We start from the raw sequence: 23081 nt of genomic DNA, 5'->3' as shown, positions 1-23081 counted from the left end.
TCGTTGTTAGCTCCTCATTCCGCAGTCACAACTTTCTTCTCTCTCCTTCCAAAGAATCCTCTTAGCCCAGCACTCCTAGGACTCTTCACTGTTTCCGTTGGTACTTCTCCATCTTCACTTGCACTCTCTTCCAAGTTTCCGAAATCTCTTTCCTCATCTCCACAAACAACCACGAACCACCCAATCTCAGCCCCCTTGCCTACTTCATCTCTCAACTTTTCGAACCAGCCCAATCTTCTGCTCCTCCTTCGAGTTTCCCTTTCACTAACGCCCTCTGCTGGATCCGCTATCGCAATCTCCTCTGCTCTTTGCACTGCCTCATATTTATTGATCTCTTCCGCGATCGAAATCCCAAGCGTGACGGGGAGGATGTAATCGCTGAGGTACGCGTATGGTTGAGACGCGCTTGTCAGATCCTCCGGATCGTACTGTTCAAGTATTTTCACAACCGACCAGCTATTGAATGGCGCTTCTGCCGCAGGTGTTGTGGTATTTGCGCTACTCGAAGTAGGGCTTGTGCCGTAAGAGCGAGATGGTGGAGTGTTCTGCCTTCCATTGGGACCATCCTTCGCTGCTGTGGTGTTTATGTCTGCTGGTTTTCCCTTCTTGAGAGACAAGCCTGCTTTCATGCTCTGCCTTGATTTCGTGTTCTTCTTCGAGAGTCTATTTGGAGATTTCGCGGTTTCCGATTCGACGGAGCGCGCGGGAGATTGAGAGACCGGCCGTGTTACTAGAGGCGGTGATGAAGGAGGGAGGAAGTCGAAGAGTGTGTAGAAGGAATTTAGGAGGGCGACAGAGGTCGATGGCCCCATAATCCATTCTGTAGCGGCATCTTCGACATCGTGTCGAATTACGTGTACGCGAATCTGGATTCGGTCCCAACGAAAGCCGTGGACCAGATATGTTGGCATTGTGATCAGCTTGCCGAAGATATGTAGGTATCCGCGTAAGTTTCAGAAACTGAAATCTGGGGTAATGGAGGGGCGCGCTGTATATATGATGTTGCAGATGTTCTTTCGATCGCTGGTAATTCTGCACGGGAGCGGCTTGGTATCGTATATAGGCTGATTGAGCTGACAGGAAGGCTGAGGTTGGTGCAGACTTCCTTGGTGACGAGGCCTGACAACTGCGCTTCTATGGAATTACCGTTCTCATGAATGTAGGACTCGAGGATTGATTTGGAAGGTCGTACAGAGTTGCTGCGACTTCCTAGGGATCATGCAACGGCATGTATCCAATGACCTCCCTTCTGATGCGATTTGCTCTGTGAAAGCAGTTGAAGGAAAAGAGGAGGAAGCAAAGGAAAATCAATGGAAGTAATGGAACTGAAGAACATATCCCTTGTGTTATTCTTTTTCTGACAGGTCATTGTGATCAGCAGGAACAGCTTTGACCTATGGCTAAGATAGCTGCCGATACGGGGCTCTTAAACCCTGCGACTTCCAACTTCCAACGTTCCAGCGGGGAAGCTACAGCTGTGTACCGGCGCCTGGGACGCCGAATGGGCCCGACAAACAAAGCGCTATGTCAACCTTGACGAGGATCATCGCTGCTCTTATTGTTCTTAACCTTGAACTCTATTTCAACCGTCAAACGTAAAGTGCAGTGAAAAGTTCGGCATCAACCTTAAAAGGTGGAAAGCAGCAAGCGCGCCAACTTCATTGTTGAAGCATCTCCGAAAGAAACTTTCCCTTACGACCAACGTCTTGCTGACAATTCGTACAATCGCTTTGTACCAATTGTCCATTTGTTTCTTCATGTTTATCGAATCTTGAGTTCTCCACTAAGATATTGCCAGGGACTCTATATCACGAAGAGGCCTGAGCTGAAGGAGGATTACGACCGCAATCTCGGAAACAATTTTTCAATGAACATCAATGAAGATCTTTGCAATCTTTGCGACATGAGAAAACGGATTTTGGAGGAGGCTCCAGCTCTCGAAAAGCAAATGTTCTTCTCCAAATCCGATTCTCGCTTAACCTCAAATGGTGTCCACGGGTGTTTAGCACAAGGTTGGAGGCTTGCTTGTGTGCTTTCACTGTGAGACAGACGCGGGATATTCGATATAGCTATCATGATGACCAGAGTCCTGATTGGCCGCTTTCTTTGTGGTTTCCAGCCGAGTGGTTGCATACTGCTCAAATTACTAGTTTAGGTGGCATTCACCATCGAAACCAGAAGTGTTACACAGAGATGGCGCAAGTTGTTGTCCAATGTATTCAGCTGTTCTCATCGACCCAAGCCAGAAAGCAATCGTTCTACGGCTCATGTGTCTTTTCATTCGCTGCCTCATTGAGTTGATAAGCTGTAGTTGTTGTTGCTTTTTGTGGCTCAAAATGTGGAAGTATATGGTGAGCTGTTCGCCAGGTCTGTTTCTTAGGACGTTTATGTCGTACGTCGCGAAGTTTGAGGCAAATGATATTCTCCATGATGTGGAAGAACATGATTTTCATGCTGGCATTCGTCTTTCCTGTATTATACGGACTTGCCGCAAGTCAGGGCTCAGCTCATCGAGATATCATTCCCGCAGAAATCCTCTTCCCACGAAACGTATCCCCAGGTGGATTGATCATCCGAGAGTCAAGACTTCAGAAGAGAGCATGTCTCGTCGGATACTTTGCCTGTCAGTGGACCACGCTTATGTTCCTATGAACAGTAGATACTGACTTTAGGATCAGGTGGTATCAATTGCGTGCCTATTGTAGGTGGTGATTGCTGTCTTGACGGGACCTTTTGTACAGATAACAACAGATGTGTGTTATTTGGAGGAAGACTGCAGTGCTGCACCAACCTTGCCTGCACTTCTTACTATAGATCTCAAACTAGCACGAAGACCTCTAGCACGAACACACCTACCACGAAGCCGCCAAGCTCAAGCCCGCCTCCTCCAAACCTTCCCACTACCCCACCGTTGCCTACTCCAACACCTCCTACGACGCCTCCCGTTGTTCCTCCTCCTTCAACGAGCGTTCAAACCTCAATCATCACGGCAACCAAGCCAGTTACGGTTGTGACAACGGCTCCTGCACCACCTCCTCCTCCCAGTCCCACCCCAGTCCAACCACCTCCTCCTCCTCCCACAACAGCTGCCACAAGTCCTCCGAAGAGCCCTGGTAAGATTTTATGACCTTTTCGTAGATCAGTCAAAAGAGTCCAATTCCAATGAGTAACTTGACTTCTTTAGATCCAACTACGGTCACTACACAAGCAAATCCACCCAGTATGTGCAATAAATTACCCTGACCAACTTCTTTGATTCATCTGAGGCTTATCATTCTTCTAGGCTCTACGACTGTGCCTCCCGTAGTTGTACCAACTACAAGCGGACCACCTCCCACCATAACAAGTAAGAAAATTCTCGACAATCTTTGATCAAATCACATACTAACCAACCCTAGCTTCGCAGCAACCACCACCCAACGCTCCACCACCGCCACCCTCACAAGTTGGCGGCCTAGGTATGCATGTCTTTTTCTTATGCAAGCTGAACTTTATTGGGCTAAGTGAAATCTTTACAGGCTCGAGTATCGAAATCGTCACATTAGCAAATATAAACAATCCTTTCTTCCCGACTCAAACGACCGGTACTACCTTCTCCCTTCCCCTGACGCCCTATGTCTCGCTTAGCATAAGTAATAACTTCCAACATAGATCAACCAGCTGTTGTTACGGCTACGAATTTACCTGCTGTATCTACTCGGCCTGCTTCTTCCGCTTCTCGAAATATTTCGAAGGATAGCAGTTATCGAATGCTGGTGGCCTTAATGATGGTGGTAGTGTGTGCTGAGTTTTGGATATTGTAATAATTGGAGTAAAAGGTGCGAGTAGAGGAAATAGGAGCGAGTGTATTTAGATAATGATTCCTTACTCGGAAAGTCGACTCTTAAATGGGTCGAATTCACAACTGAATCCCTTGATAGACTCAAATTCCTAGAATGGCGAATGCTGATCTGAGTCTGCAGCGAAAAGATTCATGCATTACTCTCTCGATGTTCTGCTATCAAAATCTATATCTCGGGTAAGAAAAAGCCATCATATGTGTCAGCTCAACTATAGCTAGAAATTTTCAGCAACCATAAGCCTGATTTTCCAAGATGGTTAGGAGGTTTTTGCGTGGTACCATAAGAGCCACAGCAGACACCAGTACCAAAGCGAGCAAGTAGAGGAGATAGGTCAGCTGATAATCTCCAGATTAGCCTTTCCATATTCATTGTGTTACAACAGAAGAACGTGACTTTTGAATGTTGGGCATCAGAAAGCCTGACTCTAACAAAATCAGCCTCAGTTGCTGAAGCGAGCCACTCACACTCGCAGTGCATGTTAAACGCAGATTAGACCTCGCAAGATTCTCACGAGGCACATAATGAGGCTCTCCCACTTGACAACTCCTCTGATCTCTTGAAAGGTCTACTTATCTGCACTTCTTTTTGAACTTATTGAATTCTACAAATGTGACTTGACATGGCGGAAGTCGTAGGCCTCGTAGCCAGCGGCATCAGCATCGGCAGCCTGACGGTACATATCGCAACGAGCATTTCGAAGCTTAAATCATTCTGGGACAATGTTCAAGAAGCGCCAGAAGATATCACTTCTCTCATAGAAGAAATATCACTCTTGCACGAGCTTCTAGCTGATATCGAAGACGATCAGCGTCGCAATCCGATTTCCAGTCTCATTTTGGACGGTACGGCATCATCAAGATGTCTCGAACATTGCAAGCGTGCAGCCGACCGCTTGGGTGAGTTGGTGGATGAAATCTCGATGGATATACAGTCATCGAGTAGAACGAAGCGAAAATGGGTTGCGGCGAAGGTTGTCTTGAAGCGAGATAGGCTAGAGAAGTATAGAGCAAAGATGGAGCGTACCATCCGACTTATGACGCTAGCCCACCAGTGTTATACGAAGTAGGTGAATTCAAAGAGATGGCGTTCCTAGCAGGTAGACTTGATGAGTATAGCTAATCTATTCAAGAGCACTCGTGCAATTGCAGCCTGATATAATTGTCTACAAACTAAAACAGCTCTCTAACGTACCGGCAAACAATGGCTCACAGCTCCAGGAGATGGGAACTGAACCGGCTGAAATCCCTGCCGTATCTTCTTGTACAGCGTTGAAGAAAAAACAAAATTTCCGCCTTGTAGAACTACAGCGTCTTATTATTTTTGGATGCCGATGCTGTCAGTCGAATACGAGGTAGCCAAGATCGACCAGATATCAACACCTGGACGGATTTATAATAAAGGCGACCAAGGACGGCAAAGTCGACACAGAATTAGAACTCGACTGCGCGGGCCTATATTAATATTGAATCGATTGTGGGATATAACTGGGCATAGTGCTGAGAATGGATGGCAAATCAATATTCGAACTTACAATATTATCCCGGACAAGTCTCTTGCGTTTCAGTATATCTTTCGAGAAAACATTGAAGGCCTACGAGGTTTATTCGAAAAAAGAGAGGCATCTCCTTTTGATGCAGATGCATCCGGGGCAACTTTGTTATGCGTACGTCAAGAATGCCTGTTTTGTTTCAAGTACTAATCTGCCCTACAGCACGCAGCTTACTATGGAACTCACCAGATTTGCAAATTTCTGATTGAGCAAGGGGCTAGGGTGGAACCTGGACTTAGGTATGGAAATGCTCTACCCGAATGAATTTGGAAAGACACAACTACTTGCTGACAGACAATCAGTAACTATCCTATACTAGGAAGAGTCAGGCAAAGCTTTAGATCTCAAGACCAAGTAAAAACCATGCGACTACTGCTCGAGCATGGTTCTAATTCTCCAGAACCAAATATCCTGGTATACTACTTTGGAAACTTGGAAGGTTTTCAATTTCTCACTGAAAATCTGGAAGTTGAATATAAAGAGGTGCCTGCCAATCAACGTGCATGTATTGCAATCGAAAAAACTTATCACGGAGCCTTATATACAAATTTAAAGTTTTTCCGTATAGCATTAGGTTGTGATTCACTAAACGCATCAATGCTCAATACCAAGAGCATACATGGCGATACAATTCTCCACGCTGTTTGTTTTGCGATTGGGAAACTTTTGTCGTTTGAATATTCTTCAATCAGACTCAATTATTGTGATGAGGCTGTATGTTTTAGCTTTCCACGGAAAGAAAACTTGCCAGAAGAACTCCAAGGTGAGTTGGGTGTTGACTACCACTGTACTAAATTTAGTTAAAATAATTTAGGTTGGCGAGATTTATTGAAAGAAGTGGTCAATTTGGGGGCGGATTTACATCCTGTAGCTTTCCTCCCCAAGCGATCACCGTTTCTTTCATTAATCGCAGGACTGTTAGAGAATAATTGTAGATACGGCGAGCGACTTATTCAAGTGGCCACACAAATGTGGCTGGTCGACTTGAATGGCTCTGGTGTGAATTTATTGGAGTATGGTATGACCGAAATGAAACTCTTGGAAGACGGTGTTCTCAACCGTGATCTAGAGTGTGAAGAACTGGGTGACCGATTCACAAGACTAAGGCGGTACCTACCTTGGCGCTTTATAGGTTTCACTTATGGAGCGAATCCAGAGGATTGGTTTGTATGGGGCTCTGAAATTTGTGATGGTCTAGCAGGAGAATTCTGGAAAATGGTCGAGAAAGCTGAACGAAAACTAGAACGCAAAGCAGAACGTGAAGGTGAGAGTCAACTGCCAGGTGCTTGGGTTGAGAGCAGTGAAGAAGACGATTCGGAATGGGACTATTGACGGTCAATCGCCTGCAAGAGGATCTAAGTGTAATATATGATCAGAGGTCCAGAAGGCAAATTTCAATGATAGGATAACGTGATGATTTCATACACTCTAGCTACTAGGTAAGCTTCCACTTAGCTACTGCGATCTAAACTTCAGTAATTTGCACATGGCTGACCGTTGAATTAGAGCGATGAACTTTTCAAAGGTTGTCAAATGTCATGTTGCGACCGGCTGGGCTTCTTGACCTCGACCATGTATCTTCGTTGATCCGCACAATGGCATAATTTCGTATGGCCTCCAAGATCTTACATCGTTTCAGTAGGTGGGAATTGGACATGAACTTTCACAACTGCTTCAACTTAGCTGCAGTTGTCATGCAAATAATGCACATCCATCCACCATTGTGACACGAGGACTTAGTGATACAAGATAGGCTTCAGTATAATATATCGCGACGCTAGAAGTGGCGGACATTCCGTCAAAGATGAGTGCCTCAGACCATCTCGAGGCTCCAGTGTTGAAGATATATTCGAGTGTGCATTCCAGCTGGAAACACACGAGCAAGCAGTTCTAGACGAGATCAAGTAGCACAATACGAAGGTAGTGACTGTACCTGCTTTTTGCCCCATTCCAAGCATGCTACAGCACGTTCTAAACGTCTGACCGAGATTCACTTTCCCATGTTTTCAGCTTCACAACTCTCAAAAGGTCAAGAATGTCCCAAAGGGACTATACCAGGGCGTTTCAACGCCAATATAGTTATCTGTATAAACTACCAGCGCTTACGAGCATGCTAGCCGCATACCATTGTAACCATAAAGCCACGAGGAGTTCGGCAAGCCCTACAAGTCGTATACGGCTCGCTTAACATCAATGGCCCCCACTCCCCCTTGAGACTCTCCTGATTGGTGTACCGAATCTCAAATGCACAATTCGTCAAAGCAGTCAGCATCTCGGTCCCCTCGCACAGCCACAGTTCAATAACATCGTCATACCATAGAACAATTTGTCACACCAATACAGCTGAGCCTCAGTTGTAATTGAGCATTTGGATTCGTTCAAACTGCAAATGGAAAAAGATTTGTAGATTAGATAGTCCAGATTGGAAAACGGTGATGAACTTTAAGGCACACTTCTCGCGTCTAGCGGATATGTGCGAACATTTGTTAACCTTCATTCGGAATGCAGTCGCCCGGCCTTGGAAGTTGTTCATTGACGAATTGGTGGTCAGCCCTCCTATTGTTAATGTGAAGCTGAGGTAGAGGGGCTGTTTGAAAGTAATTGTAATAGATGCTTGAGTTGAACACAATGATTCTGAATTCCTCACCATGATGTTATATAGGAAGAACTCCACCATGTAAAGTAGAGAAATAGAGATATTCGCAGCATACAGAAAACAGCAAGACAAGATCAGTAAAAATGTCTTCAAGAAGTCAATCAAGAGAGCAGACTGGTTCACGTTCCGCAAATGCGCCAGCTCGTAGAAGACAGCATCATGCGAGATCCAAGAAAGGATGCGCGACGTGTAAAGACAGACACATACGTTGTGACGAGAGGATGCCGTTCTGGTAAGCGAACCATGGGAGAAGAAGATTCAATCCGAGGTTCAAGCCTCTAGCATGAACAATATGGATATCTTGGTTGATCCTATACTGACATATGAAGTAGTCGAAACTGTGTTCGCGTTGGTCGAGTTTGCATATATACTACAAGTACTACTCCTTCACGCGCAACAACCCCAGACCCACCAACAGCAAGTCAAATAGACCATCCCATGGCTGAATCGTCCGTGTTTCTCGCGCCTCCAGGAGGGCAACCTGAATTACTTTGGCATCCTGAGGATGATGGCGGCCATGACGCTTCTCAACACTCGATTTCATTTCAAGGTGGCATGTCTTCGATCGCACTTGCGATAGTTCAGCAATCTTATCGAATCTCCACTAGAAGATCGTCGTTGCCAGACCGTCCTTTGCTCTTGCTAGAGGACCAATTACCAGAGTAAGATGAATAAGAATGAATTCTTTTGTCGTACTCGATAGCTAAAAAGAAACAGGTTCAGTGACATAAATGGGGTCCATGGTTGTGTTCAGTATGCTCTAGTTAGCTTTGGGGCATACATATTTGACCAAGCAAATAAAAGTGTTAGATCTAAGGAGCTCTTTCTCTCGCATGCTTGTGCTGCTTTAGAAAAACTTCAGCACGAAATAAGCATTTTTTCTCAAGAGAATGCCGACGCTATCGTGACGGCGTCTATAATCTTGGCTGGAACCGCTCAAGATTGGGAGCAGTGGACGGTGTTTATCGAAGGATACTCAATGGTAAGCCGATGAACTATAAGAGTGTACAGGCAGTTAACAAAGTTAGGCGTTGTCTGAGATCAAGAGAAATGGCTGGAAGACTGCATACCCCGAGTTGCTCGGCGAAGATTTCCAGCTTCGAGGCTTTTCACCAATTGATGATGATACCTCATCGCTCTGGAGATCCGGGGGCCGGATCGAATATCGTGTGAGCGGGGTTATCGAGTCTATACAAGCAGCTGCCAATTTCATGGCTTCAGAGATTTGGAGCGCAATTGGCTTTCAGGATTTGGAACAACTTGCATACACAGTACTTGAAGCAATTTCCCTAGAAACGGAGTCAGCAACCTACGACAAGCTAGCTTGGCTTCGTTCCTGGATGTTTTGGATTGAGTTAAGGAGGACAAATGGCGAGAATGAGCAGCGAGCACTCAGCTGCCACTTTTACGCGCTGCTTGCTGCGGTAGTGCCATTGTTTCCTGCTCGATATCAAAGCTCTTTGCTGCGGAGCAGTATTTCGAAAATGCGCAATATTATGGATGAGATGGATGAGGATTCTGCGGCTAAGTTCGGTCTTTCAAAGCTCCTGGAGAGTGGCAGTACACAATTTTGAGTACAGTTGTCGGGTAGTGAGGTCAACAATTGGAGATGGGCGTGTATGTGAATCATTTACATAGTTCAAAGCTGTTTTGCTCGATCAGACAACAGTGTTCGGACACAAAGTAGAATAGATATCGACCAGGCGCAGGACGCAGGTCGTGTACATGAATGGCAGAGGTTGCGATATTTGTCGCGTCAGTGCAATTTATGATCACGTGACAATTACGTCCTGATGTTTTGAAGAACGTGACGATCGGATGAGAAACTTCAAACGAAACTGCAACGATATCGCTTATTAATTACCAACTTTCAAAGACGTTCTCTGTACAAGCATATGGATTGACAATTGCAGTAAGTCACACCACGGGACTTATTTCTACATAGCTATGCTGATTGATCTAATCTACAATGGCTGAATCATTTCCGTATATGAGTTTCAATATACCAAACTATTCAGTCCTCAAGACTTTCCATGGCGTTTCTAACCCTCTGAGCCATCTCCCCCAACGCGCTGACCTGGAACAAGTCCAACAAACTCAAAGAGACACCAAACTTCTTCCGAATCAAGCTTTGGAGTTCAACCATCAGCAGTGAACTACCACCGAAGCGAAAGAAATCAGAAGATCTTTTGAATAAAGCCGCCTGACAAATCTCTGCTGGGAGCACCATTGCCCAAAGCTCTTTCAACGCTGCTTCAAAAGAATCGAGGTCTGACACCAAATCCTCGGCAACAATTGAATGCGAAACTGGAAGGGCAGCGATAGCCGCACGATCTCTCTTCAAGTGTGTTGTTAACGGTATAGTATCGATTGGAATAATGATAGCCGGAATCATATAAGAAGGCAACGGTAGATTTGTAAGTAACTTCTGAATAAACAGACTTCGAGACTCATTGTCGGTTGAGAATGTTGAGGCAAAAACGGCGTGCGCTACAATAAACTCTGGATCTCCGCGGACGGTACAGACAACTTCAGTGAGAACTTTATTTGATGCTTGCAAGATTGAACTCTCAATATCCTCGAGCTCAATCCGGATGCCACGCAATTTGATTTGCAGATCCCCTTCCATTCTGCCATGGAACATCACCTTGCCATCAGAGGTTATACTGCCCTTGTCGCCGGTGCGGTACATTTTGGTCCATCCGTTTGTCATAAACTCGTGTGTGGCCCAGGAATTAGCGACGAACTTTTCGTTAGATAAAACTTCGTTATTGAGATATCCGAGCGATACACCAGAGCCACCAATAACTATTTCTCCAGTGATACCGAGGGGCACGGGCTGTAGATCGGAATCAAGAATGTAGATTGAGTATCCTGGTAGTGGCTTTCCTATTGGAATTTTTTCTTCCACTGAGGAGTTCTTGTGATAATCGACTTCAATTTTTACGGCAGACAGAGTAATTTCCGTAGGGCCGTAAGACTATTCAAGCTTCAATTAGCAAAGTTTCCACATGAATGCTGAGAATGTTTGAGAAGGTCACAAAATATCGTCAAATAAACAGCGACTTTGAGAAAAGGGGAACACGAACATTGAAGAGCTTTAGGTCAGGTAAATTCAATGAACGGAACTCTTGGCATAGTCGATCAGTGAGCCAGTCACCGCCAGCAAAAGCATATCTCCAGGTGCGATTCTCATGGACAAGATCTGCACCATGGCGAATCCAAGATGAATACTCGGGTGGCGTCGCGCGAGTGTAAGTGACTCCCTCGCTTCGAATTATATCCATAAGAGCGTGAGAATCTCCGCGACGAGCGTTATCAACAACAAAAAGTGTACCGCCATTACAGAGGGCTACAAATATTTCATCGAGGCACATGTCGAAGCTAAACGCCGTTTGTTGTAACACGACCTCCCTTCCGAGGCCGTACGTCTTCGTCAATGCCTCGATGGAGCTTTTGAGGCTAGAATGCTTCAACATAATACCTTTTGGTACACCCGTTGTACCACTAGTGAAGAGTATAACTCCCACCGTCTCGGGCTTTGCTGCAATAGCAACTTGAGTTGTGTTTGAAGTTTTTATCAACGAAATGTTGACCACTCGAGACTTGTCCACGCCAAGATTTTTCGCCTCATCGGAGTTGGCAGAGTCAATCAGTAACACAGACGGCTCACAGCTTTTGATAACACTGGCGAGTCGAGAAATGCCGTTGCGGTAGTCTAGTGGTACGTAGATAGCTCCAACACGCATGATTGCTAGCATTGAGCATATCCAATTGACAGTAGGCTCTTGGAAAACAGCAATACAAGCAGAATCTACTGTCCCCAACTTCATCAACGAGGCTGCAATCGCCTGGACACGATGATCCATTTCTGAGTACGTAAGAGTGTTTCCATACCCATCTTTGATGGAAACAGATGAGCCTTGAGCCTGCACAGCCTCATCAATCTTGTGAATTACTGTTTCTGGCCAGTCCGCAACTAGTGGTGCTTCTTGAAAAATAGTTAGCCAGCTAGGTGAAGTATTGGGACCTGTGTAGCTCGCTTACCTGTACCAATATCGAGACCGTGTGCTATATCAGCCGGTGCGAAGAGAGATGGTCGAGAAACCCTAGTTGCAGGATGCTCTGTAAAGCAATTCAACAAATGAACATATGACTTGATGATAATTTCAGCATCAGCTAGAGAGTAGATCGAGCTTTGAGCGCCTAGGTAGATGGTAGATTCGCCGTCTAACGACTCCAGGGCGCCCAAGCTAAGATCATAACCGTTGCTATTTCGAGCCAAGCCCTCAGGTGGTGAATATGCTTCTTGTCCGAGAAACGATTTTTTGAATGTTTCCCGGTAGTCAAAAGTCGTTTGGAACACAGGTGTGTAAGTAGAATCTCTGCTGATATCTAGGTCGCTCAGGATGACACTGAAGGGTACTTTCGAGTGACCGATTGCGGTCATCACTTTTGTACGAGCTTCCTTGACTGCATGAAGGAAGTTCTGCGTTGGGTTTGATTGGAATCTAACAGGGAGAATGTTCATCAAGTTTCCAATTACACCTAGATTTCGCATCAGCCACGGAAGAAGAAAGAGAGACAAATTAAAGAGTGAAAACACTAATGGTAGCTATTGGATGGAACTTACCAGTATCCTCTGCGTTTGTTCTATTCATGTCGTTCACACCAATGCATATATCATCCACTTTCAAGAATCTGAAGAGAAGCGTCTTCCAGATGGCCAGATGAAAATACGCGGGAGAGACTTTCAAACTCCGACATCTGTCCTTGATGCGCATGGTCATATCGTTACCAAGATTAGTACTGGCTCTGACCATATGCCATCGCTTGAGTATTTTTCGTGAGCTGACTCCGGAGATCGGAAACAGAGGAAGGACTGTGGGAATAGTTGCAAATTCTGTCTTCCAGAATAATCGATCCTGCGAAGACTCAGTGCTCTCAACAAAAGATCGCTGTCGTGCGGCCCATGTCGAATATTGGAGTGGTATGGGAGGCAATGCTCCGTCTCTGTAAGCCTGTTGGACGTTTGCGAAGAGAATATCGGAGCTCATCCCGTCCATCAAGATATGGTGGAATCCAAGAAGAAGATAGCAGGTATCGACAGACTCTTCGCACAAAGTAAGTCTGATTGTGTCCCCGTTTTCAATGTCGTATACATGGTTTTTCATATCATTGAAAATGCACAGAAACTCGTCTTCGCTCTTGACAGGCTGCTCTTTTAGATTAAAAGTCGATTCTTTCATGATGTTCTGCGTCGGGTCGTCCCCATCAATTTGGGAAAACCAAGTCCTCAAAGACTCGTGTCTTTGCGAGACCAATTCTACGGCTCTTCTTAATCGAGGTGTATCTATGCTGCCTTTTACTTTGACCCAAAAAGTGATGTTGAAGCTGATTGAGTCTTCTAGGTATCGACCTAGAAACCAGAAGCTTGACTGTCCATACGACATGGGCTCTACGCGTAGAATCTCAGACTTCGAGGGGCTGGGAATCGGTTAACGATTGTTCAAGCACTAGGCTCCAGAGGAATGGTAATCTCATTTTACAAAGCCACTCGACCAGTTGTATCAAGAGCATGCCTTCCAAAATTAGATTGGCATATGGGTAATGGTTATGAGTAGAAGTCCGCTTACGTTCCAAGGACTTTTGATTCTAGCATCTTTCCCTCCTTATTATCAACCTCCGGTTCTGACGACGGGGTTTTAACCTCGTCACTATGAGACTCCACGCCAAGGCTTGAAGCTTCAGACGGAGGGGACGGTTGAGATGGCGACGTCGAGGTCTCCGACGAAGGTGCTGAGATCGTGGGTTCATGTAAGACATTAGCTCTCCTCGGCGACTGCTCATCGGGAATTGGCTTAGTGGGTTGAGAAGGTACAGGTTGTACTGGTCCAGATGTATCGTGAAGGATTGGCTTAGTATTATGAGCAGGTGTCTCGCCAAATTTCGGCAACAGCTCTTCAGGAAGTCTTTCAACTGCAAGTGTAATTAAATCCACAGCAGATGCGCCACCCAATATTTTCAACACTGGTAGATCAATTTTGAGCTCTTGTAAGAACCACGTCCGAATGTCCACCGCAACCAGAGAATCTAACCCGAGCTCAATCAAGGGCATGTTACCATCAACAGAATCGTCGCTTGAGAGATTCAGGCTCGAGTTCAGTTTCGCAATGAAAGCAGCTAGATTTGTTAGCGGCAACATTCAAATAAATTACATGGTTACAGTTTTGCCGGACTTACTGCGTAATATAGTGACAGCATGCTCAGGAGATGTGGCCGCTTGTAGCAATGTTTTGACGGGGATTCTGGTAACCTTGTTACCAGTGTCATCCCCAACATGTTCTCGGTTTTGAATGAAGTGCGAAAATTTGACCTGTTTGAACCAGAAGACAGGACTTTCGTTGTCGACAGTTAGTGTTCGGATACCTGAAATGAGCTCCGACTTGAGTCCAGAATCGGGCTTTCCGGAAAATACTGCTTCTGCAAACAGCTGATGGAGGTCCGCTTCTGACATTGGCAGGCTTACGTTCATCAATCTTTTGACCTGTTTCTCTGACATGACTGATGTTTTAAGCTCGCGCTCCACATATCCAACTCCTGCGACCCTCGAGACTTTACGCGTTATCTTGTTAGCCAAAACGAATTTTTAAAACGGGAGATTAGAGATTGTAGCACACTTACTGTCTATGACGGAGCCAGCCAGACCACGCTCTCGTCTTTGATTTATCAAAGCTTTGGTGAATCCATTCGCTGCTGAATATGCACTTTGGCCGCTGTTTCCCATGGTAGCAACGACGGATGAAAAAGCAATAAAAAAGTCAAGCGTATTTTCTTGGAAGAGCTGACTTAAAAACAGCGTGCCGTCAACCTTTGGTTTGATGACTGTCTGGAAGGAGTCGAGGTCCATATCTGAAAAGGCTTGGTCTCGCAAGATCAACGCTCCATTAGCTACCCCTGCGATAGTTGGCATAGTTAAGGCGATCTTCTCATACACCTGCGCTAAACCTGTTTGGTCTGTTACGTCCCTAGATAGTTGTTAGAACAAAATATGGCCATAAACAATGGCATTAAGATATTTAATTCTTACCCGGCCAGCCACGCTATCGTTACCCCGTCTGCCTTGTGCTGCTGGATCCAGCTGTCCTCCACTCTTCGAGTTCTACTCATCAGGACTATAAATCTGGCACCATGGTCCGCCATCCAGTCGCAAATTGACTGTCCAAGATCGCCCGCTAAACCGACCAACCAATACGTCCTATCCCCTCGAAATAGAGTATTACTAGCATCAATAGTTGATACCATGGTAGAGACATACTTGTCCGATCGCCAGTTAATAATCGACATCGGATGTTGTTGGATCTCGCTGACAGCATTTTTAAGAGGTAACACGGGTAGTGTCTCAGTATCCGGGAATGAGGCTGATGAGAATAATGATGCTGCAAATGTGTTGGCACTCTGTAACGCGGCAGAAAAGGATGCGTCGCAAATGACTTCATCGGGCAGAACAAATGAATCGCTTGATACAAAGGTTGAACTGTTTTCCCTTCTGCAAAGTTTCGGGAGCGCCGCCGAGATTCTAGACACGACGCCGTGAGGCTCACTATTAGAGCCCCAGCCCGTGGACATGTCCAGGAACATAGAAATGTTCGTTGGTAGCAATGGAAGTATGTATCGGCTCGAACCCTGTGGATGTATGTAAATCCACTCTTTACTAGCATCTGAGTCACAAGTTGTGTAGGCGACTTTAAATCTGTCCGCTTCTGATAATATTGATGCAAGTGCTGGACTTGGTTCGTGGACCAGTAGAACACCCCCCGCTGACATTATAGTCGACAAGTACTGGAGTATCATACTTCCGGCCACCAAAGAAAGAAATTGTGCTTCGAAGCCGCTGATAATATTGACAGGCATCGACCATGCATTGAGAACAGATATAGTTGATGCATTGTGTTGACTTGCCGATAGAACTTTCGATCCAGTATCGCTGTTCACGCCAATACTGAAGAAAGCACGGGTCGACGATACCTTGAATGCAACTGCTAACGACACATCGACGTCGACAAGCGTGTGTGTATTGTTATCATGCCTGATAGGCACGATTTCTTCTCGAAGTGAATATCCTGTTTCCGAACGGTCTAATTTGACGAGCGACGAGCTCACATTAGAATCCTTAGTGATCGTTCTCCTAGCGGAGTTGTACCGTTGATTTTGCTCGAATTGGGGTTTTATGCGTGGAATGAAGAATTTTTCATTCTCAATCATGATTTCAGTCTCTGTTGTCCATAAAACATTTCTTTCGTGGTCCATACCATCCCACTCTTCGTCGACGTGCAAGCGAAGCAATACTTCTGCTAACAATGTGCCATTGACAATCCTAGAATGATCCACATCAAGTAGTTGATGTCGTAGTTGTGGTAACTCGTATGTCACGCATCTCATAAAGCCCACGGTCATGGCAGCATAGGGATCATCTCGACGGCAACCGCGAGTCAACCACAGCACATTTCGAGCTACAGTCAAGACGTTCTTGAGAGCTTGCCAACGATCTTCCGACATGTCTTTGAACAAGGGACTATCAAGTTCGGCTAAACTCAGAACGGTACACATAGGAGGCACTTCGATGTTCTGTAGCTCATCCAACGTGATAGCTGTTATAATATTTTTGGCAAGCGGACGCAATAGTTGTTCAATGTCTTCCATGAGCCTAGATGTCTCCATAGAATCACCTCCTATGAGTAAGAGATTCGGGATGGATATCTGGTTGTGTTTCGAGAACGGGCGCCTGAGCAAAGTCGTGGTGTTGTCCACCGCTTGGGAAACGAAAACAGAAGCAAAGTATACGAGAGGATCATTGAGGGGAGTGTAGGTATCGATACCAGAGAACTTGGCTTTTTTAAGGAGCTTGTCCCATTTGGGTAATCTATGAGACTCGTGTGTTAGTGAATCTCGCTCTTTTGATTGGATAATTCATACAGAAGTACGCGAAATTGAACGTCAAATAGGGAGACATAGTACAGAAAGCAACGTACTCAATTGTAGGCGCAAATCGGCGGCCGTCTTCTCTGCCAACCCACCATCCTGGCAGTCCCCCCATGACTAAACCGACACGCATGGCCATGTTGTCGACAATCTCAAAGAGAATGAGATAACCACCGGGTTTCAGTAGCTTTCTTGTGTGCTTCAATGTTTCATCTAGCGTGTGGGTGGCGTGAAGTACATTTGCTGCCACAACCACATCATAGGAATGTTCGTTAAAACCTTGCGAAGTTGGGTCCTTTTCGATATCCAGGGTCTTGTATATCAGTTTGCTTGAGTGTTCCTTAAATGTATCTTGGGCCCTAGATAGAAATCCGACTCCAATATCCGTGAAGGTGTACGAAGAAAAGGCAGCCCCAATCTGGGATAAAATTGGCGCGGTTGCTGATCCAGTTCCGGCACCTACCTCTATAATGTCCATATGAGGAAACCTGTGGACTAATTGTGCAACCATACCTGCTAGTACGTCATAGGCGTTATCGAAACCAAGGGCATTTTGATAGTAGTCATTTAGTCTATCATCCTTCGTCATATGTTCAAGAATAGTTGTTTCTCCTCGAACGACTGCTGGAAGATTCTCACCGACTGCGCGCATTATATTAAAATCAGGGTCAGAGCCGTAACTACATCTACTTAGCTAGCGACCGTAGGGCGGGAAGTATATTCAACTTACGAATCCATGACTGAACAGATCTGTTCGTGAGTGTCATTGACCCAGCTCTTTTGAGCGTAAGTGTGCTTTCCATTCATGACAAGTTCGGTGGCATGGTTTGCGCTATCCAGAAGCGCTTCGTGATGCGGAGGAATTTCAAGCGCAATGCGCTCGGATGGCTAGAAGACAGTAATTTTAGCATGGACAATTGGAAATTAATCGAATGACTCATTTGATCATCCAGTAAGTCTAGAGCCCAAAGTTCACAAATTGAGGGAAAGGGGGAGATCTGTGGCTTTCTGTGAAACATTACTGAAAGGGAATTGCTCTTACAGTGATAGACTCATTCAGAGATCTCAGGTAATAGAGTGCGACACGTTCGCAGTCGCATGCTTTACTCAACTGGCTCGGAGTAGCACGCTCGATATTGCGAACCAGGATTTCGCCATCTGGCGTCGCTACATCCCACACCATCTCCGAAAACATTGCGCAGTCATCTGCCTGTGTAGCTGGTGAGAATGGTCGACAGACAAGACCCTCAATTGCAATGACTGTTTGCTTTTCGTCCGTAGAATAGACACTGATGTCCCCGGTAATATTGTTGGAAATGGCTGTAGATATCGAGCAATCAAAGGAAACAGTTTTGGCGATATTCTCGATACAAAGTGAAGGAACTATTGAGACTCGCTGCATTCCGGTAGGTGCATGCAGACTCCAGAGCCTACCGTCTCCTGGGGCACTGAAAGCAGCAAACATACCCTGTAAGGCAGTGTCGAGCATTGAAGGGTGAAAGTACATTTTAGACACTGTGTGGTCCTCGGCTGGGGGCAGAATAGTACCACTCGCTGTTCCTGAACGCCGAGAAAGCAATCCCATAGCCCTGAAATCACCTGAGTAGCCGTACCCAAGCTCAGAAAGGTTGTTGTAGAAGTCGTTAACATCTACGTCAGACATCGTCAGGTCTAACTTTGCTGGGCTTTGGAGTACTTCTACGTCTTCCTCGCCCAGATTTATTTCAACACGAGCTGAGGCGCTGATAGCCATCTTTCCAGAGCTCTTGCTGACAGAAGAGTAAGATGTATAATTAGCAGTGATAAAGTTTTTGCCAATGGTCATTATATTTGACATGCTCACAACGATCTCAGCGCCGTTGTCGTCGTCGATTGTGATTGCCTTGTTGATAACGAGGTCAACAAGCTCGATCAATTTCACTGGACGTCCGGCTGCTATCTGCATTGCTGCTTCCATGGCCAGTGCAATGTAACCAGTGGCTGGAAATACTGTTTGCTAAGAACACTGTGTCAGTCTGATTGATCTAACAGAGCGTGGAATAACCTTACCCCTTGAAGCGCATGTCCAGAAAGCCAAGATATCTCTCGCGTTCGAAGCACGTTTTCCCACCGCCATTCGTCCTCAACTCCGTCTGTCGTTCGTCTACCTAAAAACTCATGGATTGCGGTCTCGTGGGTGCGGTACTGCTTGCCGGCACGTGACTCATTCCAGTATTCCCTCTCATGGTTCCAAGCGTAGGACGGCATATCTTTCAATGGAAGCGCGTGTTGCTCATTACCATAGTGTAACTTTTGGAAAGCAGAAAGATCCAAGGTTGAACTACCACAGTGAGTCCAAATTGAGCCAATACAATCCAGGAAGGATTTAAGATCATTCTTTCCGCGGTTTAAGACACCAAAGTATGGTATTGCCTCAGCGCCTAGTTGTTCGATTGTTTGTTGCACAGGACCTTTCAAGGCTGGGTGAGGTCCAATCTCTAGTGCAACATCAAATTGCGTGCATTCTTCTATTGCACATTCAATGGCTTGAGCGAAGAGAACCGGGCTGACCATGTTTTCCACCCAATAGGAAGCCTTCAGCGCATCACTTATTTCCACACGTGCACCGCCATCTACACTCGAGTACCAGATAGGACTTCCCTCTGCCGGATCAGAAACCTGGATGTTGCATTGCTGTAGAAGTTTTATATAAGAGTCCTGGCACCGGAGCATATGATGCGAGTGATAAGCGGTATTGACTTTCAAAGGCCGGACAAACTTTCCCTCTTCTTCAAAGACAACTTGAACTTCGGCAATCGCATCAATATCCCCAGAAAGGGTAATGCTCGATGGCGAGTTGCAGGCTGCAACGTTGATGCGGCCTTCAAAATCTTCCAATTCGCACATTTCTTTTCCATCTTCAAAGGAAGTGCCCACAGCTAACATCGCTCCAGCCAAATCCCCTTCACCAGAAGCCAAGGCGGCACAACGTCCGCGATAATACGCAATTCGGACGGCGTCGAAGGCAGTAATAAACCCAGCTGCGTAAGCTGCAACTATCTCGCCGCTCTACCATAGTCGTCAGTGGAAACTCAACATTTATCATAGGCGGAACTCACAGAATGCCCGACAACAGCTTTGAACACAATACCAGCGCTCTTGAGGAGATCCACAATAACAATTTGCACAGCAGTACAGAGAGTCTGAGAAAAGATTGCTTCTGCTAGACGCGATGAAGATTTTTCTGCGGAAAGCTCTGCAAGAATTTTGAAATCCGGACGATCGGACGTAGGGAGTGCTTCTAACGACCGATCGAGTTTTTCAATAATGATTTGAGCGATGTCAAAAGACTCGATTAGATGGATCCCCATCAGGGCCCATTGTGCTCCTTGACCAGTGAAAACGCCAAGAATCGATCCACCTTGAGATGAACGTACACCTATTGTTTTACGTTCGGTAGAGCTTTGCTGTAAACTTTCTTGCATGGAATTGCAAAGCTCTGCGCCTGTCGAGGCCGAAAACGAAGCTTTCACAGGAAACGCTGTCCGTCTGCAACTCTATTTGGACAAACTTATGTTAGACTACTGTACAATTGGTTAACAAACAGGAAAGAAACAGAATACGGACCAGTGTATAAGCCAGCCGACGAATATCAGTTGATTGATTATCTTGAAGGTATGCAACGTATGACATTATAGCACCCTCAAGCGACTTTTCAGAAGCTGCTGAGAATAGGAAAGGCACAAGTGGCGGGTCTTCCGTCCTAGGATCTGTAATCGAAGGACTACTCGATTCATAGCTCTCAAGTATGGCATGCGCGTTTGTTCCCCCAAAGCCTATGAATCAATTAGAATGGTCTAGAATTGGGGACAGGGTGGGCTGGATAGAGTACCAAAACTATTAACACTTGCGCGTCGAGGATTATTCTCCACAACTGCTGGCCAAGGTTGAGCCGTGTTGAGGATTCGCATGTTAGTATAAAATGGCTCAATGTCTGGATTTAGTCGGTTTAAAAGAAGATTTGGGGGTATTATAGCATGTTTAAGGGCAAGAGACGCTTTCAGAATCCCAGCAACACCAGCGGTCCCTTCCGTGTGACCAACAATCGTTTTCACGGATCCAACATACAAAATTTCGTTAGGATCTTCCTTACCGTGACCGAAAAAAGCTTTGCACAAAGCTTGCGCTTCTTGGGGATCGCCAGCCTGTTGAGATCTATGATCAGAGACTGTCTCTTAAGAAGACGAAACAAGAAAGATGACGCGTTTTCTTCTGCAAGATAGAGATTTTGCATGAAAGCGTCTTTCACGGCAAATTATAGGTAACACAGATTTCGAAATTGGGGCTTACCGGTGTGCCTGTTCCGTGAGCTTCCTAGATGATGTTAGCAAATTGACGGTTGAAACATGCCATTCACGAGCGCGTCATGGTCTGCTCTGGTAAGGCCGAAACAGAAAAGGAAACGAGTAACGCACAAAATACTGACAACGGTCGTGCTTGTTTAACAGGTCGAGCCCGGCCTTCGTGTAGGTTGACTTGATCAACGCTGCTTGTGCAGATGCACTGGGCATTGTGATACCTGTCGTTTTTCCGTCTTGATTGATTCCGGTTTCTCGAATGATGCATTCGATATCATCACCATCCTCGATAGCAGAACGTAAAGTTTTGAGAATCACAGCGCTGACACCTTCTCCTCGGGCGTAACCATCCGCGTCCGCATCCCACATTCTAGAATGGCCGGTAGGAGAGAGCCTGCTCGTGGTGGTTAGAAGTGTGTTATGCACCATAGAGCGATAGCAGATGAAACAAGCGTAGACATTGAATCGAAAACAGCTTTAACCCATTGGCATCGAACTTGGACTTACATGTTCATTTTACTCCCGGTGATGAAATTCCCCGAGTCCAGTAATAAATTTGTTCCAGCTGCAATTGCAATCCTAGAAACTCCATCTCTCAAGACCTGTACGGCTTGGTGTACCGCGACGAGACTTGACGAGCATGCTGTGTCGATAGTCATCCTTCCAGAATTAGCTACCCATTCTCCTTTGGGGAGGCAAGCACATACGACGGCCCATGGCAATCAAAATGACTATACATTTGAAGAGTCAGCGAAGAAAAGTCAAGATAATTTGCCCTGGTTATCCAAAGTATTTTTGTATTTCATTGAAAATTTCATGACGAAAGAGTCGTCACTTTGACGGCAGAGCCAAATCTGATCAACGGATAAATCAAATATTGACTCACTATGAAATACGAGCAGCAGCATTGCTGTTAGCAGTCCCAGAAGCTAGGTATGTTGGTATGTAATTTGGATCTCGACTAGCAATTCCGCAATAATCATAGCCCATCAATCCGATGAAGACAGCAGTATCAGATCCCTGTAGGTTTGACAAGGTAATACCAGCCGATTCGGATGCCTCGTAGCACACCTCTAACAACATCCTATGCTGTGGATCCATCGAATCCGCCTCTATCCTTTAATCAGCATTATGTATTTATAACTTATTGCACCATGTCCCTAAAAACGAGGAACGCGAGCGTCTTTAGGTGCTTGGTGGTAACGAATAACAGCCGGCTAGATTAAATTGGAGAGAAAAAAATTGTGTTCTATAACTAACCTGAAGGTAATACATTGAAGAATGGAGCATCAAAATGGCGTGGATCACCAGATAGAAAATACGCGCCCTTAACATTAGTAGTCCCGTGATGGGAGCCTTTAGGGTGATAGAAACGATCAATGTTGAATCTACTTGCAGGAATTGGAGCAGATACATCTCGAGGGCTCTTAAGAAGTTCCCAGAGTTTTGAGGGCGTGTTAGCTTCTCCTGGGAAACGACACCCGCTTCCGACAATAGCAATGGGTTCTTGCAAGTAAGAAGCCATCATGAGCACCTATAATTTGCAAGTTGGACACTGATTCGAATGGAGTTAGATGCGGATATAGTCTATTTTAGATTGAATTAGTGGAAGTTCAAGATTGATCGAAATGGATTTAAGTGAGAACTAAGCAAAATGATGAATGCACGAACTGTGCATCATCGTACCTGGGATATTCAAGGCCAATAGCATTTTC

General features: G+C 45.6%; 5 protein-coding genes across 5 annotated transcripts; 3 read left to right on the top strand and 2 right to left on the bottom strand.

The window, feature by feature from the left end:
* Positions 1-14: 14 nt before the first annotated feature.
* GLAREA_12725 (uncharacterized protein) lies at positions 15-911 on the bottom strand (the record flags this gene model as incomplete). The annotated part of the gene is made up of 1 exon (XM_008083506.1): positions 15-911. The coding sequence occupies one exon, from the start codon at positions 909-911 to the stop codon at positions 15-17; it is 897 nt and encodes a 298-aa protein (XP_008081697.1).
* Positions 912-2430: 1519 nt separating this feature from the next.
* GLAREA_12724 (uncharacterized protein) lies at positions 2431-3803 on the top strand (the record flags this gene model as incomplete). Its single annotated transcript, XM_008083505.1, has 7 exons — positions 2431-2623; positions 2679-3113; positions 3185-3220; positions 3284-3346; positions 3399-3458; positions 3519-3584; positions 3652-3803. The coding sequence occupies 7 exons, from the start codon at positions 2431-2433 to the stop codon at positions 3801-3803; spliced, it is 1005 nt and encodes a 334-aa protein (XP_008081696.1).
* A 658-nt stretch (positions 3804-4461) lies between these two features.
* GLAREA_12723 (Ankyrin repeat-containing protein) lies at positions 4462-6723 on the top strand (the record flags this gene model as incomplete). Its single annotated transcript, XM_008083504.1, has 6 exons — positions 4462-4904; positions 4972-5102; positions 5150-5505; positions 5554-5630; positions 5694-6154; positions 6206-6723. The coding sequence occupies 6 exons, from the start codon at positions 4462-4464 to the stop codon at positions 6721-6723; spliced, it is 1986 nt and encodes a 661-aa protein (XP_008081695.1).
* Positions 6724-8130: 1407 nt separating this feature from the next.
* GLAREA_12722 (Zn2/Cys6 DNA-binding protein) lies at positions 8131-9621 on the top strand (the record flags this gene model as incomplete). Its single annotated transcript, XM_008083503.1, has 4 exons — positions 8131-8279; positions 8380-8709; positions 8765-9029; positions 9076-9621. 4 exons carry the CDS (start codon positions 8131-8133, stop codon positions 9619-9621), a joined length of 1290 nt encoding a protein of 429 aa, XP_008081694.1.
* Positions 9622-10061: 440 nt separating this feature from the next.
* GLAREA_12721 (Acetyl-CoA synthetase-like protein) lies at positions 10062-22891 on the bottom strand (the record flags this gene model as incomplete). Its single annotated transcript, XM_008083502.1, has 21 exons — positions 10062-11027; positions 11137-12038; positions 12095-12595; positions 12681-13534; positions 13684-14230; positions 14291-14662; positions 14732-15075; positions 15138-16970; positions 17080-17709; positions 17760-17917; positions 18072-19025; positions 19079-20077; positions 20128-20565; positions 20636-20844; positions 20901-21223; positions 21359-21382; positions 21491-21760; positions 21874-22009; positions 22074-22097; positions 22263-22478; positions 22627-22891. 21 exons carry the CDS (start codon positions 22889-22891, stop codon positions 10062-10064), a joined length of 10965 nt encoding a protein of 3654 aa, XP_008081693.1.
* Between the last annotated feature and the right edge of the window lie 190 nt (positions 22892-23081).

This window comes from Glarea lozoyensis (genome assembly GCF_000409485.1).
Source record: "Glarea lozoyensis ATCC 20868 chromosome Unknown GLAREA19, whole genome shotgun sequence".
NCBI lineage: Eukaryota > Fungi > Ascomycota > Leotiomycetes > Helotiales > Helotiaceae > Glarea > Glarea lozoyensis.
This window is presented reverse-complemented; position numbering and strand designations above follow the sequence as displayed.